Raw genomic sequence first — 19,465 nt, 5'->3', positions numbered from 1 at the left:
GTTAAAATAGAAATTAAGTTAGTCTTTTAGTATAAATGATTGGAATACAAGTTAAGGATAGTATATGAAATGGAATATATGAGGATATAAATATAAACAATGGTTAAGCACATAGCATCTTTTTTAACCGTGGTTGTATATTCCGTTTAACCGCATTAACCAGTGACAAATTCAATTTTAATATTGATCCGTTTCAGTTTGCTTTCGGGAGAAGTTAAATTTCACATACTGCCTATTCTTCGGTAAATTTTTTTTGAACTATGGCGATTTTTGTGTTTAATTTTTTTGGGCTGTTCTGGTTGGCAATTTTTTTTCTTGGCAATAAAATTGCCTTTTTTCAATGAGTTTTGATGGTCTTAATATAAATCCTACTTCAAGTTAAATGTATCACACCAAGTTTTTGAGATATTTTTTTTTTTAATTCGGAAAATCACATACACATATAAGACTTTTTTAAGGCTATCTAAATTAATGAAATAGCTATTATTCGTTGAAAGAATTTGATAAAAACGCTTAACTATTTCTGATAAAACGATTTTTATATTCCCGAAAAAGGGGAATACGGGAGCGGTTTTAAAGTAAGTTTTGTTCGAACGAATATGTTGTCTACATTATATCAAGTTTTTGAAATACATATATTAGAATATATAAAAATAACGTTGAAAACGGGTATATTCTTTAAACTTAAGCAAATATTAAACAAAAGTTTTGATTCGAAATCAGCATTAAAAATAAGGTCCATACTTTTTTCAAAAGGGGGCCGAGATGCTGTATTTAAAAATACTGTATGGTCAAAATTCTGTATGATACTGTATGGTCAAAGAACGGCATTGTTAATGCTCTGTATTTCGAAATACTGTGCATTTAAAAATACTGTGTCTCAAAATGTTGTATGGTCAAAATACTGTATCTCACAATACCGGAAGTTTTGACAGATCAATTAGATTGGTGCAATTGCTTTTGAATTGTTGATTGTGATAGGAACAATTCATGTAAAAATGTGAGGGAGATACAAATAACTAAGAAGAAGAAAAAAGAAAGAGAAAATAAAATGAAGATACTATTTATATTATTTTTGTTTTATTATTTTATAGGCTTATGAATTATCATAGGTACATACATACATACATATGTTATTGTTGAAGGGAAGTACATTCGAATATTATGCAAATGAAAAATTATTATGGTGTTTTCTTAAAAAAAAGTATTCTGTTTTGTTCGAACGATATTTATTTTTTATACTTATTCACAGCATTTTGAAATACATAATTTGATATACAGAATTTTAAGACACAGCATTTTGATCATGAATTATTTTGTGCATACAGTATTTTAAAATACAGTTTTTGGAATACAGTATTTTGAAATACAGTATTTTGAAATATAGTATTTTTAATACAGTATTTTGAAATTCAGTATTTTGAAGTACAGTATTTCGACCCCATCCCTTTTTAAAACTATTAAAGTATCAAATTTAAATTTTTCTCAAAATTTAATGAATACTCATAACGGTAAAAACTAATGAGAATTTTCAAAAACTAAAAAAGATACTAAAATGATTTAAAATGTATCTAGAAGAGAAAGATTTGTGTTTTGCAAAACCATCATATAATATATTCTTAAGAGATATTTTGAATTTTGACTTAGCCTTAAAAAAACCGTTTTTTGGTTGTTTGATAAACAAAATTTAAAAGTGAGATTCGTTAGCAATGAGTTTTAATGATCGCAGAATTTTAAAATAAAACATTTCTAATATTCTTTTCGTACGAAAATGATTTTAAAATGAATTTAAATTCAAATGCATTTTGTTTAATTTTTGTAGGTATTTTTTTTTTCAAATAAAAGCAGCATTAACTTTTTTCCCGAAATTGGCAAAAACTATATAATTGTGCATTTCCATTACACGTATCGTTGCAAAATAAAATAACAAAAAAAAACAAATAACCAACAAACTAAAGTCAAACGAATTCGGTCTTCTACCTCTCATCTCCCATCCCGACACGGCACAGTGGTGGTGGCGGCGGTGGCCGGCGGCGATATGGCGTCGTGGCTGATCGTAAAATATTTTCGTCGTTATCGTCATCATCATTAAGCCTCGCCTTAAATCCAGTTTAGATAAGTTTACATTTGATTTGCATGAAATAAAATCATAATCATATTACACACGGCTACCTAACCTACCTACCTACAATGAAAACAGCGTTGACGCACCTGTGCCTAGGTACCTATGTATATCTTAGGTAGGTACAAGACCGAACGCATAGAGTGGGAAAACCAAATAAATAAAACGACATAGGAATGGAATGAATGGAATTATTTGAAACTGAAAATCCACGTATTAGTTCATAATTAAGAAATATCTAGGTATTTATTTATTTGAAGGAAATAAAACATTTTTGATTTGTTGGATTTATGAAGTTATTATAATGTAAAAATCATGAGATGAACACATTTTATTAAAGTAATTGAGTTTGATATTATTTTCTTAGCAGGTTTATTTGTTTACAACTCTTAGAAATTGTAAATATTTGTGAACTGAGCTTTCCCCAATGTACATCCGTCATTATTCTCTCTGTTAAAATATCATAGGGTATGTTGTAAATTCCGATCAGAAACCAACAATTTAAAGGTGATAATCATTTGGTGTTGCTTAATTCATTTTTGATTGATTCGTGTATACAAAATGACAGTTGAATAGTGCGTTTAATGAAAAATAACATTAATACCTTTTATGTTATCCTTAGAATTTTTACATTTTTTAACCCAGGGTAAAGTACTTGGCAGGACTTGAGCATGTCTAGTAAGCTCGTCTACTTTTTTTAAGAAATACAACCAAGGATTCGACTGAAAACACAAAACAATATTTGTATCATTTTATTTTAAATTAGTTATTTTATCATAACTTTCACCAGCTGTTAAATATTTTAAATAGCAGTACACTTATTATTAAAAAGAAGATTGGATATGTTTTTAAGTACCTACCTACCAGGTAATTATAGGTATAACCCGGTTTATAAAATTATTGTCACTATCATATGTTTTATAAAATAAATATATAAATTGTCACATAAATTAAAATATATCAATTAAATATAGCCAAGACCTTCATTGTACTTTTATGTGGTTTATTTTAAATTTTAAACATATCCATGAGATCTTTTATAGGGTAAATCTATAACCAACTTTTTTATGAATGCAGGTAATGTATAGTCTTTGTATTTGATTTGTTTTACTATTTTGTGTTACCTGTTTTTCTCAATATCATTAATTTACGCGATGCGCGACTCGTAAGCTAACTTTAACGTTTTACCTCAAATATCTACAGGTAAAGATTTAAATGGGTATTGAAAATCACAACCCACCAGGCTTGCCATATTTTTGTAATCTAATAATACAATTTATTTATTTTTTCAAATAAAAAATTTAAAAATGTCATAGGTCAAAGCTGAACATCAAATAAAAAAAGAAAATTATGACAAGCATAAATAAAATATTTTAATATAGAAATGTTCATTAATTAATGAAGAGTAGTAGTAACTTAGTGTCCGTATGGGGCCAGTAAATTAGTTAAGTTAATTTAAGTTATGGTAAGTTAGGCTAGTTTTTTTTTATGTTTTTTAAGAATGAATTAATACAAATGAATTTAAAAATAAATAAAAATTGCGCGAAAGCCAACAACACATTTATCGCGTTCATAACCTACAAAGCTGAAGATAGATAGAAGATAGAATTGGTGGTTTAACTCCACATTAATGTTATGATTGTTATTTTATTATGTAGGATAGTTTGACATTCAAATAATAATAAATTACTAAATAAGTCTAAGGGTTCAAAACGAATACTTAATTATTTATATCCGTAACTCCAATTTAAGATTCACCTCTGATTGGTGTAGGGCCACAGAAACATCACAGGAAATTGTAGAGCCCATGAACTCGCTAAAAATGGAACCGTCATACCTATTTCACCTGAAAGAGAGAAGATATTCCGATAGCTAAATGTAAACTTCTGCTAAAAGAAACAGCACAGTTTACTAACATGCGCAGCCACAAAACTCATATGGCCTTCACTGGACCTAAAGCGCTCTAAAGGCTTTTTATCTCAAAGCAGACTTAATATTAGCTCCCTAATAGGTGTCCTTATTGGCAGACTCGCAATACGACTTGGTGTAGCCTTCTGCAGGAGCTGTTTGGACGAGGAAGAAGAGGAAACATTCTTTAACCTTCTCTGCACTTGACCTGCTCTTGCACTAAGACGCAAACTTCATCTGGGAGACTACTCTTTTGATAATCCCAGTGAACTAGCTAAAACGGATATTAAATATCTTCTTCGCTTTATTAAAAGCTCAAAATGGTTCGACTAGTAGGAAGGAATTTTCTAGATTCATGTGGTATCACAATGGACCTTTTCTTTTGGCCTAAGTGTGTGGATTTTGAATCCGCAGCCACTTTAACCAAACCTAACCTAGATCCGTAACTCATGTTTTTTGGCGAAATTTGCAATTCATGAGTTACGAGGTTGTTTCAAAAAATTCAAGTCTAAAAATCTTTCCACCTTACCAAATATTAGTAACATATTGGTCAATAATTAACAGAAATGGGAATAATTGTCGATTCTTGCAAAGTTAAAATTTTAAATAAATATATATGCTATTAAACGATAATGAACGCTCACATTTTACAACCTTAAAAATAAATAAATTGGGTGGCGCAACAGTCTGTTTGAGAACTAGGGCCTAGTGACTGATAACTCTCAACCATTCCTGTGTGCGAGTACCGAATCCGAACGGCAAATTTGAGAAAGCACTTTTCATGACAAGAATTACTCTTGGAGAATTTGTCAATTCCTCGCAAGAGGCAGTACCCTTGAAAAAACATTAGGACCTCTCGCATGACAATCCAAAGCACTAACCACCATGCGCCATGGGTACTACATTTTACAACCTTGCAAACCTTATAATTCAATGTCAAAGTTGACAAAAATGGTGAACAATGTTAAATTAACTTTTGCTTAGGGTTTAACAATTTACTAGTTAACAATTTGCTTAGCAACTCCAAAATGTTAAACCTTTCTTTTTGTTTTGCTAACTAGTAAATTAAAAAGTGACAGTTATTGAAAATAAACAAAGCAAATTTTCCCAACTGTTGTCTGGACCATTCCATCCACTGCTCTTATAAGAGTATTTGTACATATGTCATATGGTAAGAGTAAGATATTAATATTATTTAAAATTAGGTAAATCATCTTTTAAGCTAAAAATGGCCTTAAAATTTTACTAAATCTTTTAAATTTAAAATTATGAGTATTACCAACATTTCAAGAGATTCATTCAAAAAAAAAAAAATACGAAAGGTACATCAAACTACTCCTGAGAAAGTATCGCGCAATATGGCAAGCCTGTTACCAACATTTATGAGTGTGGTTCTAGTTATTTTTTTGGATGCGGTGCGGAGCGGACAGGTACAAATATTAAAGGTGTTTTTTAACGACGACGTATGACCACCGAGCATTTGACACGCACACTTATGAACCAAAAACTTCAGCCCTAGCCTAATGTTGTTTGTAAACCATCATCACATCACACGGTGGATTATCGTGTGGACTCGCTCTAACTACCATAGTTAAACAGATCTTAGGAACGAGGAGAGTACCTGTACCTCTATGGAAGTTCTGCAGTTTTAGAGACAAATAAACAGACAGTCAGATAGACAGACGGAAAGACGGTATCGGTTACTGAAACTGAATTATAAAACAAAAATAAATTTTTGTCTCTGAGCAAGGCGAGTGCGAGTTAATTGTATGAGATTGAGATTTTCACTCCTAACAGCGTATTGCATTTTGTGTCGTCGTGTAATCAAATTGTTGCTGTTGGTTAGTTAAAATGTTCGTCCTTTGTTTTTGTTTTTTTTTTTTGATTAATTAACATTAAGTTTTCTTTATTTTTCTGTTTGACTTAAGTAATTTTGTTTTTAAATGTTAAAAAAATAGATTAAGAAACTAAGTCTTTAGTTTTATAAATTTTAACAAATTCGTTAAAAGAGCTTCCGTTGAGCGAAAAAAGATGAAAAATATGTGTGGTTCACAAGAGTAAACAACAGAAGAAACAGTGGCACACAAATATGTAATACTCTATGGAATGTGTGCTGCGGAGTTTTAAATTAAAATAAAAAAAGACTTAATTGTGCTACTAGCTTTCGGAGTGTTTTTTTACAAACTTGTGGATTTTTAATATCGATAAAATTCAATTTAATAAATGTTTATGACATTTTATAGAATTAAATTCTGCCTATATTAAGTTTACAAAAGAAGACACACACAAATATTATCTGAACAACAATTTGCCACCGAAAACACCGTAGCAACATCCAAAAGAAAGTTTGTTAACATTTTTTTTTTCACATTTGTCTATACACGTCTACCTACATTTGAAGCTGCATACCTATTTGTTATTTTTGAAGATTAAATAATAGAGAATTAATGTTAAGAAATAAGTAAAGACAAAATTCACCTACTAACTTACCTTTAAAAAAAACAACATTTCTTCCTAATGAGTATTTAATGATTTTAATAGGTTAGTGTCTAGTCATTGCAATAGAATTCATGCAGATGAATCAAGAATTTATTGACTTCTGATTATGTTGTGTGCTTATTTTGAACTCGATGAATGAAATTTAAAAACGATATTTTTTTAAATTGAGTTCATAATTTCCGTTTAAGGGATTGCTGCTCAAAGAAGGCGACTATATTTATGTATTTTCAACAGAAAAAGGGGCGTGTCTGTGGGCGTTTGTATTAAAAAAAGAACTACTAAAATGTAAAGCATTTATTCTTAGTCTTTCTTTTTCTATTTATCAACCTACCTGCTTAGAAATAGTTTTCATTTAAAAATCTATTTATTTTAGCATTCTGTAATAGGTAACTACTTAAAATGGAATTTTAAATTATTGTGTTAGCGTACTAATTTATTTTTGAAAGCTCAATCTAGTAATAAGTAAAGCCTCTAGCTTTGTTGCACTCTAAGATATGAAAGTAATAACACAAAGTGAAATGAAAGTAATAGGTATATACAATTATATTAATTAGATCTTTTTTTTTAATCTTGTGAGACTAATTTAAATTTGTAAAGTTTAGTAAAGGTGATGATAATGCTCAAACAAAGTACAGAATCCCACCCAATTTATCAGTTTGAATTAATGTAAGGTTTGAGCAGCTGATTAGTGCCTGGTTATCTAAGATTATCAATATCATATGGATGTAAAAAATGTTCTTAAAAACTGTTAAAAGCATGGATCAGAAGTATGAACTAAATTCCAAAGAATACTTTTTGAGGTTCATTACTTTGTGTTATTGTTCGGCTTAACTAGAATATACTCAGGACATTGTTAGAATACGGCTTTTACTTTATTTCACTTCTTATGTCTGATTTATTTCTGTTGTTTACTATTATGGTCAGCATGAATGCTTAGCTTTCTCATTAATAACGACAAAGACATGTGCGAGTTCGTGACCTTCCTTAAACATTCTTTCAACTACTTAAAAGACAGTCAAAGCGCTATTTTACTTATTTACATTTTATCAATTGCCTGCAAAAGATTAATACAAAGATAAATATGCGCATGACAGTACAACAAATAATATTCTTGTGTACAGGTTGTATAGAAGCAAATTTTGTTGACATATTTTCTGTAAAGTAAACTCATAGAATTATAATGCTTCTCAGGCTTCTCTTCACTTCTTCTTTGTCAAGATGTATAGGGGCAAAATCATTTGACATAACTTCAATGATGCCACCTAATCGAAAGTAATTCTTCCAAATTACTATGTTTGAGAGTATAGTGCTTATAGAATTAGAACTAGAATTTGTGTCAGAAAAATGTGTAGATTTATTTTTTAATAATTGCTTTTGAATGCTGGTCTTTCATAAGGTCATTTTCATAGCTTTTTCATAAAAGCTTGTTATTACTTAATATGTTTTTACAAAGAAATTTTAATAAACCCAATTACAGCAAGAACGAAAATTTTAACATTGAGCTACCGACCTAGCTAATAAAATATTCAACATCTATTAGATTTAAAACAAACTGTATTTCCTGTTTAAGGATTTGTTCATTGATTACAGAATGAACATAAAGTGTAATATGCTTTAAAATACAATTTCTTAGTATAGTTTAGAAAACATTATGAACGTTTATTTGTCGAACGGTCTTTGCAAAGGTACATAAGTCAGGCTTCAATTGAAATTAAAACACTTGTCAGTTGAAATAATTGTCAGTTGCATTATTATAGGAAATTTAAAAATTACCAACAATGTTTTGCACATGATGAAATACTTTAATTTCAAAATCTATTTTTGTTAACGAGATTTTTAGTCGAAGAACGATTTTTGTAGCATTTCTTAAAAGTTTTTATTTATCATATAAAAAAATTCAAATTGAGGGGATGAAACTAATTTAAAGTCAATTTCTTCCATTGTTCTTGATACCGAGAACCGAATATCAATTTTTACAAATTTTTGGTATTTTTTTATAGACTTTATTTTTTTATAAAAAAAAACGAACTGTTGGATTTTTATAAAAAATTTACCGAAAATCGAAAATAATATTTTCTTTGAAACAAAATTAGTTTAAAGCCAATATTTTTTATTTTTGAAAATATATTTGAGTCGAAAGTACATTTTTACTAAGATTTAGCATTGTTATTTTTGTTTTTTTTTTTTTTGTAAAAAAAATTATCAATTCGATTTTTCTCAAAATTTTACCTCATGTTGTTTGAATCTCAAATTTTTGAAAAGATATTTAAGTCGTTAATCAATTTTAACCAACTTTTAGTAATGTTTTTTTTTTTCGTTTAATTTTTGTTACTAACAAAACCTGTCAATTTGCTTTTCTCATAACCTTACCAGATGTCAAAAACGTCATCCTTCACAAAATTATTTTGGAGACAAAATCATTTTTTGATAGTAAGGTATTCGAGTTGACTATTTAGATCAGTTTTTTTATTTATAAAAAAAACTGTTGATTGGATTTTCTTTGGTATCAAAATTTAAATCTTCGCAAACGTACGTACACACTCTCTAAAAATCTTTTATTTCGCCTCTAGGATCCCTGAAACGTCGAGAAATGTAAACGATTTTAATTCGACAAATCACACCGATTACAATAACTTCCTATGGGAAGTTAAAAAAAACTTTCTATTTTAATATTAACATTATATGATTATATATGAAACAAAGAACAAATTGTTCGAAAAATTGGATTTGATTTAAATCACTCAGTGTCAATTAATTTTTAGCGAAATGGCAACATGCTGATCAAACTTTTCTTACTAACCATTTATTTTGCCAACCTTTTGTTATTCTAAAATGCTGAAAACATTTAAAACAAAAATTATTTGTACACAGGTAATTGAAAACCCTACTAAAAACATGTGTTTTTAAAATTTCATTAAAACAGCCGTTGGTCGTTACCAAATTTTGAAATATCATAATATAGCCTATCACCATATTCAGTTTAGACCATCCTTAACTGTACACCCTTTACATATAATTTTAATGCTTGCCAAATTTTATTACATGTTATACATTACTTTTTCCTTTACGGAAGTCCAAACATAAAGTCAGGTAAATATTCAAGAAAAAAAATATTGTTCTAGCTAACCAAGAAAGTTAAAGGCATTAATTGTCAATTGTTGTTTTTTTAACTTTATTAAATATGAATAAACAAATAATTCAACTTTAATTTTATTGTGAATAGGTAGAAATCGCGATCTCAAGGCAAAGTAGCCTGAGATCCAATTAGCGCTGTAGTGCGCCGTTTTGATATTTATTGTGAATAGTTTCGTTTGAAAATCCCTATCCAAAAAAGTAATATTAATAATAGTAAAAGTATTATCAGTCAGATTTATATTGTAATTGTGAAAAATTCAAGGTAACTAATTAATTATACAATTAAATATTGAAATCCTGTTCTTCTAAAACAATTTATTAAAGCTTCATAAACATTCTCGACGCGGAGCTTTTTTCTTCATGAAAGAAATGATAATTAAGTATAATTTCATTCAGATACAAATATGGCTTCTACAATAAAACGAATGAGAAAAGTGTGTAGTGCGTTTATTCAATTTCTTTAAAGAGGCTTAAACTCTTTTGGCAAGAGTCAATTGAATGCATATTTTTGTCACATAGTATAAAAAACTAGTAGTTACAAATACTCGTATGTATGTGCAGGAATAATTGAGTGATTTTGTTTTCAAAACAAAAAATAATAGATGCATAGGTCCCAAATTTTGGTCGTTTAGTTTTTTATATTTTAGAAAACTTGCTACGGTCATTTAAGACCATTTCAATGTATGATTTTTTAATTAAAACATACATATAGATAAGTATTATCAAATAGGGAGTTTAAAACACAAATTTTGAACAGACACGCAAGTTTTGTTTAGATCAGTTGGCTTCATATTATGATCTATTTGGTGACGTTTTCTATAAGACTTAATCTCTAAATAGAAAATCTCCAAACTGAAACCTTCAGAGTCAAACTTTCCGAAGAGAAATAGCCCCTAGCCAAAAACTCTAAAATCAGACTAATTAGAATACCTTCTTATGATTCCTTTGGGAAGTTTATAATTTGGGAGGTGCAACAAACAGTAAAGAACTACAGCCTAGTGACTTGCAACGCTCATTCCTGTGGACGAGTCATTTCATTCGGAGCCACTTGCGATGTTTGGCCAGGCTACAGCTTTCAGTTTCAATAACCTGTCATCATTTAGGTTGGAAATAAGCTCCTTCATTGCCAACGTGCAATTTTCCGTTCTGCTTCTTTTATTATTTTCTTTTACAGCCATTTCTGTTCATTAAAACAACACAAATAAATATTTAAAAAAGTTTGTTTCCTGTTATTTTTTGATAAACTTTTGTCATCGACCTTAACCAAAATGAAAGTAAGAACCGTGGAGTTATATTTAACCGTGGGCTTACAGACGAATTTCTTAAGTATAAAACAGCTTCGAGAATAAAAAATCAAGCCGACAAAAAAAAACCATTACCATAGTGAATAGTGTTTTTTAAGAATAAACAATATTTTATGTAGAGCGCAGAACAAAACTTTTGTTTTTCTTTTGTTTTTTGTTCGTTTCCGCTTATAAACATTTATTTTCTTCAAGACAAAATATTATAAAGTCTAACGATATGTTGGTACTCTAAATTTTAAAATATTTATTCGATGTTATTGTTTTCTCAATTCCAGCTATCAAAATTAAACGAAGTTTTTAAATTAAAAATTAAAGAATAGATAATGAATCTTTGAATAAACAACAACCAAGAACACTGGCTAAAGTGTTCACACTAGCTCTCAAAACCCCGACCATACAAAATAATAGAAAACATTTTTCTATCTATAGACAAAAATAACGATATTGACAATCTTTGAAAATAAATTGCATTTATCAAAAACTGACCTATAAAACTACAAATGGCCTATCATTCGAATGGAGGAGGTTATTCTGGCGATGAACGTGAATCTCGAAGTGGTGGTGATGATCGTCCTGAAAATGACTTGACCGATAAACCAATTTATCTTTTGGAACATTTGGCTACGTTTACAGTCAACAAAGAAACTGGTATTGTTTATCCAGCAGACGGAATGAGGAGATTGCTACAATTAGAAAAGACCACAGGAATTTGGTCACAAAAAATGCAACTTTGTCTGGATTATCAGTGGGTGCTCATAATGGATTATGAAACTGGGGTAGAATTGAAAGCTTGTAATACAATTTTATTAAACTTAATTTATTAAATTTTGATTTTCAGAATATCATTGAAAGGTTTCCAGCCACATTGATACAAGAACCAACAGCATTTACAAGTAATGATCCTATGGAAATGTACAATAATATTTTGGTGTTCATTGTTACAGGAGGATCGGGATCAAGGTCAGAAATGCACATTTTCCAGGTAATTTGTTTGAGCTTCCAAACAATTTGAATAGTCATTAACTGGTTTTGGGTTTACCTATGTTTTCTTGAAGTCACAAGGTGTTTCTGCAGTTCATTTGGTGGAAGATTTAAAGAAACTTAGAAGTGGTAAGCTAGTGACACAGCATCGGGAAACAATCAACATAGCACCACCACAAATGAAGTCGTCCTCACTGATCCAACATCGAGGAGGTGCTGGTCTTAATAGAGGTGTTATTGGAGGAGGTGAATCCGCTGTCGAACACTATGGCATGTCTCGGGAATTAAGTAGTATTGTTGGTGGAGGCACTGGTGGAGGTGTTGGCGGTGGTGGAGGTCATGAAACTGACTCTGAATTAGGATGTGCTAATGATGAGACAAGTTCAACATCTAGCGACAAATACGAGCGAGATGTCACAGTGCTTAATCATTGTTTCGATGACATCGAGAAATTCATCGCCCGGCTTCAGCATGCGGCGGCGGCTTCTCGAGAATTAGAGCGACGACGCCGCAATCGAAAATCCAAGAAAAAAGACCCCGGTGAAGGTCTCCTTACGCTACGCACCCGTCCACCACACGAAAAAGAATTCATCGATATTTTTGCCAAATTTAAGTTGTCGTTCAATTTGCTGGCAAAACTCAAGGCCCACATTCATGATCCAAATGCACCGGAATTGGTGCACTTTTTGTTTACCCCGCTGGCCCTGATCGTCGAGGCGTCATCCGATACTTATTTTGAATCCCAATTGCCTGTTAGAGTGGTGAATCCATTGCTCACAAGGGAGGCAGTCAACTTGCTAATAAATTGTGTGACTAGCAAGGAAACCGAACTGTGGCGATCATTGGGCGATGCTTGGACGGTGCCACGTGATCAATGGAAGGAGGACGTAGGTTCGTATCATCCGGTGTTTCTTGACGGATGGTCACCGGACTATGTGGTGATCGATGAATTAGATCATATGGTGACACCTTCGAACACGAAACGTACCATCGAACACCACAACTTTGGCAATGCCAGTAGCTTGGGAATGAATGGCAGTGGAGTATTGATGAGCGGCGATTATGATTACGATTCCCCCCCTCATCATCATCAACACCATCAAAACCAAGGTGGTGGTGGAGTCAGTGTTGATCAAGAACGAGATCGTTCGGATCGTGATCGAGAGCGTGATATGAAAGACTTTAGTGCACGCAGTGATATTTCACTCGATTCCATCGAAAGGAGTGGCGGTGTAACAACACCATCTGTTGGCGCGTCTTTAAGCAATAGGCCATCAAGTGGTCACATCGGGAATGGAACACAGGCTCATTTAAGTTCGCAAGCGGCTGCGCAGAATGCTGTCATGCAATCCATTACAACTGGCATGCAAAATATGTACACCTCAAGACTTCCACCAAATAGTGGATCGAATACATTAGGGGCTGGAAATGCAGGAAATGTTGAAGTTAGTGCAACAAGGTCTGGTGCTAACGGCAATAGTGGTGGTGGTAGTATTGGTGTCGGTGCCGTCATAACTGGTTCAGTTGTTAGTGGTGGCAATGGCGGTGGCCATGGCAGCAATGATCAAATGATTGAGGCATGGTTAGATGAATTACAAGCTACAGGTGCCAAAATTGTTCTTGTAACGTATCCAAGGACAGCTAATAATGATAAAGAACTCAGCGTAGTTCGAGGAGAGTACTTAGAGGTAAATTGTAACAAAACATATTTTTGAAATTCTTTTAAACTCTTGGTTTATATTGTAGATTCTTGACGATAGCAGAAAATGGTGGAAAGCACGAAATAGTCGAGGACAAGTTGCTCATGTGCCACATACCATTGTAACTCCTTTCAATAATTTTAATGAAACAGAGTTTAATCAATTTTATTCACATAATTATAAAACAAATAACCGTGAAGCCCCGGTAAGTTTTTTTTTTGTCGGCTACTTAATTTCAGTTCTGGAAAATCAATCTAGATACTTTATTAATTTTTATTCAGGAAACTAGCTCTCAATTAGGAGGAACTACAGGACCTCATACTCAAAGCTCATCCGAATGGGTTCGTAACAAACATATCGGTAAGAAAGGTGAATTTCGTTACTTTTAAAAAACGGTAATTAATTAAAAATAACTTATAAGATGCTTGTATTATTATTTGTTTCTTTTTTTTTTCGTATAAGTCAATATATTCGATTTGCATTTTTGTTTTCTGTTTCACCATTTCATTTTGTATTAAATTTTCTGTAATAATTGAAAAATAGTATTGTGTTTGTCTTTTTTGTCTATTTTTTCGTATCACACTTTATAATTTGCAAAGAAAAAAATATTTCTTTATTTTTATGATGCAAAAACTTACATTCATTTGTTTGCATAATTTTATATACATGTACCTTTTTCATTAAAAGCATTCGTTTATACAATTTAATTTCGTTCTCACTCTTATTTGTTTTGTAATTCTTTTTGTTAATGTAACCCGTGTCTGGCACTAGTACCGGCACTTAGTAATTTTATTGTTATAATTTGTTAAAAACGTAAAAATAAAATAAAATGAAATATAATCACAATATTTAAATTAATTAATTTGAGGACTAAAAATATGTAAAAACAATACTTTGCCTTCGTCTTCTTAAAAAAAGGAAATCAGGGCTAATTTTGACCAAAAATAATGTGCACAATAATAATAAAAGTAAATAATAAATATACCTTATTGTATGTTAAGTCTTGATGTTTCAATTGAAAGTAGGAGAAATATATGAAACTAAAAAAAAATTTAAATTTATAATGATAATGATACGATACAGCTGTAATATAATAGAGACATCAGTACTTACTCAAGGTCTTAAGGAGAATAATTAGTACATAATTTAATAATAGAAAATATACATATAAATATAAAAAATTATATAAAACAGTAACATTATTTAATTCGTAGCCAAAAACTATCTTTAAAATAAAATGAACAATATTTATACTCACAAAATAAATTAAAAAATTATTTAAAAAATACAAAAAAAACTATATTTGAACTGTGTTAATATATACTTTTCATTGATATTTCTTAAATAAATATTCTTCACAGATATATATTATATATTATGTATTTAAATATCGGATCAAAAAATATAAAAGTTTACTGAGTTCTTATTAATTCCTAATTGTTAAAAACTTGAATTACTATGAAACAAACAATTCAATATATGTTATATACAATATTATTTTAAACATAAATAAGTTTATGGACTTTTAAAATCAAATTAATTCGCCTTAAATAACGGAACCCGAAAAAAATTGGAAAATAAATATTAAATGTTTTGTTATACTCATATTATTAACTGTATTTTAGGTTTTGTTTTGTTTTTTATTCACCTTTTGTCATTTTTGGTTTCATTTACACTTGTGATTTTTTGTGTTTTGCTTCACTCATTGTTTTTTGTTTTGCAGCACACAGTTTTTTTGATTCAAAATGCTGAACACTTTAAAAATATTTCGCAATTTTTATAAATTTAGTTAAATAGGAATAGATTTGGAAGACTCATTTCATGGCTTCAAATGCCTTGAATTATAAGAACATCAGGCCCATAGGATTTTATTAAAAGAGGTCACCTTTCAAATTTGACAAGCATCTTATATTGAAATCGTTGAGATTTACTAACAAAATTTGCTGTTGAAATTACTATAAGCACAGACATTTTCCATGAATATTCCCGACTGTAATATCTCACCAAGTTGTTTTTGATGAAACTTGCAAACTTTTGATGCCAATGCTCCACAATAAATTACAGACCTTGAGGATGTTATTCCTGCAAAGGTTTGAATTTTGCTTGTAAATAAAATTGCATCTAAAGGATATATATGTTGCGGCAACTATAGGGGTTACAGCTGATATCATTTTCAATGAAACCAATGTCAAAGTACTCTTCTTTTTTGGAAAGCCCTACATTTAAGGATTAACATTGGTTTAATTATTTTAAACTTCTCAATATCTTTGCTTTTGAAATCTTTGACTACCTTTACTCATATTTATTTCTATGAAGAAAACCGGGTTTTGGGTTACTATAAGTCTTAAAGCAATAAAAACCAATAAGAATCAGTAATTAATTGTTCAAAGGGCGCAGCACCTAAGGGTATGGTTTTTACTTCCATAGGAAGTTATTGTTAGCAGTCCGATTTGTCAAATTAAAAATGTTGACATTCCTCGACGTTTCAAGGTCCTTAGAATCTAAATAAATTTTTTTTAAAGTTCTGTGTTCGAACGCTCGCACTTTGGGGGAAGCTTTTTTCCTCGTATATATCTCAAGAACGAGAAGAGATTTCGACTTCAAATAAATGGTGTTAAACAGATAATAACATAAAATAATGCAGAAAGGACTCTAAAAAAATTAAGTGGGTGGTTTTTTTACCATAGGAATTTTTTTAAAGTGAACATTTTGGTTAACGCAAAATATCTTAACAACCAATAACTTAGCCACATGAGTTAAATTTGTATTATGAAATGTGACGTGATACCAACCGATATAATTTTGAAAAAAAAATTTAAATAATTTTTTTAATAAAAATATCTTCTGTATTTCATCCACGTTTGTTCGATCGCAAATCTGACTTTATAAACATGTCTTACGCAGGTCTTAGTTAGATAGACGTTCGTGAAAACACCGTAACTAGGTAGGTATTTAATACAAATTAAAGTGGGCTGACATACAAAATCTTAAATTGCCTTCAAGAGCCGATTTAAGATTCATCAGGGTTGTAATACATTTTGGATAAATTTTTGACTTATTTTTATTTCATCATTATTATATTTGTGTATGCTTATATCTTTTCCTTTTTTTGCTTTTTTATTTCCTTCTGCAACCTTTCAATTAATAAATTATTTAAAAACTTAATCGAACTAACAAAAAAACTTTCAAAACCAAAAAGAATTTTTCTCTTTTTCTTTTTCCATTTCTCTTTCTTTTTTTTAATTTTCTACTAAATAACTACTAAACAAAAACCATCAATACAAGAATCTTTAACGGATTCTTCCTCTGGAGCCTCACCAGTAAAATACGCTGTACCAACAAATTCACGCCAGTTTGGACATCAACACCAACAAGAACGACCAGTTTATATTCCCTCTGCCACGTCCAGCGCCATCTACAGTGATATTAAAGCGAAACAAAACACTTATAATAACAATAATATTCACCAAAATAAACATCAATATAAATTTATAAGTACAATTCCAATGCCGCCACAACCCCCACCTCCACCGCCGCCATTTTTGACAGATATGAGTACAGCAGTTGGAGTTGGTGCAACGTTAATGCCAGTTTTAAATAGCAACTTACTCGCCGGCCAAACGAACACAATTTATACGAAAAGTACTAACATCGGTATTTGAATATGAGCAATATTTTGCATGTTGATCATTCCTCTTTATATCTCTTTCTTAATGTCTATATCTCTTTTCTCTATCTCTCCTATCGCTCTTTCATTTATATAGTTTATATATATATACATTATATACGTACACTTATCTAGTTTTAATCCATTTACACAGATCTTACGTTTCCTATTATTATAATATAAATATGTACATAATTTTCTGGTAAAAATAGAATGAGAATGAAAAGACAGAAAGCTTTTGCTATCTTAACCTTGTCTCTTCCCGTTCAGCTGTCTCGATGCAAACACCGGCTCCAACATCGCAAAATCAAAGCCAACAAAAACACCAAGTACCGTTAGTAGCATCCACGGATATTATGCAAGAAGAACTTAAACAAGTTCTACGTTCGCGTGAACGCCGCGACTTGGACATTCTTAAAACCCCACAAATTTATATCGAACAAATATCAAGCCCTTCCGAAGTCGAAAATTGGTTGAGGGCAAAGGAATTTTCTGAAAAAATTATCAAACGATTGAACCATTTGAGTGGCGAGGAATTATTTGCATTGCCAGCTGAGAAAATGGAAGAATTATTTGGCTTAAAGGAAGGAAGACGACTGGCCTCACAAATAATATTGCAGAAAAGCGTTTCCGGTGTATGTAAAATTAATTTTGAATTAAAATTACGATTTTTATCTACAGTATCTGAGTGGAGTACTGAATTGTGAAATGTACTATTCTTCCTGTTAACGTCTCTGTCACTTTGAGGCACCTTATTAGTGGCAGCAAAAAGTCATGAACCAAATGTGTATGGCGCAAAATTAACAAAAAAAAAGAGTTTTACAATTTACTAGTTAACAATTTGTTAAAGGGGTCCAAAATCTTGAGAATTTGTTTTCGTTTTTGTAACTAGTAGTTGCCTTCTAATAAAAAACGAGCTTGCAAACATTTAAAAAAAGTGACAGTTCGTGGAAATAAACAAAACAAATTCTCTTAAACGGACCTAATAATTGAAATTCCCAAGAGTTGACTATACCTTTTTGTGTATGGATTAAGCAAATTGCTAAAAGTAAAAGTAGGTTTATCAAATTGTTAAGAGATAGTAAGAAGTTATCGTTTAAATTAAACAAATCATCTTTCAAGCTTAGTTAATTCCTAAAAATGGCTTTGACATTTTACGAAAACGTTTAAAATTTTGCGCCAACAAGTTTAACGTTTTTTTAAGTATTCCATTATGGGTTGCCTTTTAACACTGGTTTCTACCTGAATCAATTTCAGAAACTTTAAAACTAGTTTCAATTATGATGCGTGCTGATTATGGCTATTTTCTGTTTTCAATGGCAAGGTAGTGTGAACTGAAGTTGAAATAAAAGAGGAAAAACCTAATTTGAAAAGATAAATGATATTCTATATCTTGGATACACATCGTTTTACTTTCGTAGGATGTCCTTTATATGGGTATAAACATAGCCAAAAACATGATTGCCATGTAAAGCAGTAGAAGTACATTTAGTGATCAATCAGTGCTCTACGTAGATAAAAGCCAGAAAAAATCAAAAATTAAATTTTTAAAATTCAGAAAATTGCCAAAATTTTAAATTAAGAACGTTTTATTTATTTTTAGTACAAGACAGCAAGAACAATAGAACTGCAAGCGGTATTAGCAAGAGCCAGGCCGAAAATAGAAAATGAACAACAACATTTTAATTAAGAAGTTCGCCTTGATTGTCCCTCCAAAAACAAAGAATAACAATATTTGATCAAAAAATTAATTCACATCATCATCATCATCATCATCATCATCATCATCATCATCATCATCATCATCATCATCATCATCATCATCATCATCATCATCATCATCATCATCATCATCATCATCATCATCATCATCATCATCATCATCATCATCATCATCATCATCATCATCATCATCATCATCATCATCATCATCATCATCATCATCATCATCATCATCATCATCATCATCATCATCATCATCATCATCATCATCATCATCATCATCATCATCATCATCATCATCATCATCATCATCATCATCATCATCATCATCATCATCATCATCATCATCATCATCATCATCATCATCATCATCATCATCATCATCATCATCATCATCATCATCATCATCATCATCATCATCATCATC

General features: G+C 30.7%; 1 protein-coding gene and 1 long non-coding RNA gene across 12 annotated transcripts in view; one reads left to right on the top strand and one right to left on the bottom strand.

The window, feature by feature from the left end:
• Nucleotides 1-1,751: 1,751 nt before the first annotated feature.
• On the bottom strand, nucleotides 1,752-3,357 carry LOC129953169 (uncharacterized). 3 transcript variants are annotated; one of them, XR_008782450.1, is made up of 3 exons: nucleotides 3,247-3,357; nucleotides 2,186-2,844; nucleotides 1,752-2,099 (listed from the first exon to the last, which is right to left on the bottom strand). It is a non-coding gene; the product is annotated as an uncharacterized LOC129953169 (long non-coding RNA). The 3 variants fall into 3 exon arrangements; XR_008782449.1 differs by having other exon boundaries at nucleotides 1,752-2,649; nucleotides 2,727-2,844; nucleotides 3,247-3,322; XR_008782451.1 differs by lacking the exon at nucleotides 3,247-3,357 and adding an exon at nucleotides 2,983-3,235 and having other exon boundaries at nucleotides 1,752-2,649; nucleotides 2,727-2,844.
• Nucleotides 3,358-5,683: 2,326 nt separating this feature from the next.
• LOC129953166 (epidermal growth factor receptor kinase substrate 8-like protein 2) overlaps nucleotides 5,684-19,465 on the top strand; it is a 23,197-nt gene continuing 9,415 nt past the window's right edge. Inside the window, exons 1-9 of one of the 9 annotated variants that reach the window (XM_056066021.1) lie at nucleotides 5,687-5,883; nucleotides 11,244-11,744; nucleotides 11,807-11,950; nucleotides 12,024-13,637; nucleotides 13,696-13,854; nucleotides 13,931-14,018; nucleotides 16,935-17,303; nucleotides 17,587-17,951; nucleotides 18,920-19,009. In XM_056066021.1, coding sequence (XP_055921996.1) covers nucleotides 11,469-11,744; nucleotides 11,807-11,950; nucleotides 12,024-13,637; nucleotides 13,696-13,854; nucleotides 13,931-14,018; nucleotides 16,935-17,303; nucleotides 17,587-17,951; nucleotides 18,920-19,006 — 3,102 coding nt within the window. In that variant the 5' untranslated portion in view covers nucleotides 5,687-5,883; nucleotides 11,244-11,468 and the 3' untranslated portion in view covers nucleotides 19,007-19,009. The other 8 variants (XM_056066020.1, XM_056066014.1, XM_056066016.1 and 5 more) reach the window with 8 other exon arrangements.

The sequence above is a fragment of the Eupeodes corollae genome, chromosome X (genome assembly GCF_945859685.1).
Source record: "Eupeodes corollae chromosome X, idEupCoro1.1, whole genome shotgun sequence".
NCBI lineage: Eukaryota > Metazoa > Arthropoda > Insecta > Diptera > Syrphidae > Eupeodes > Eupeodes corollae.
The sequence above is the reverse complement of the archived record's forward strand: the minus strand, read 5'-3'. Positions and strand labels throughout refer to the sequence as shown.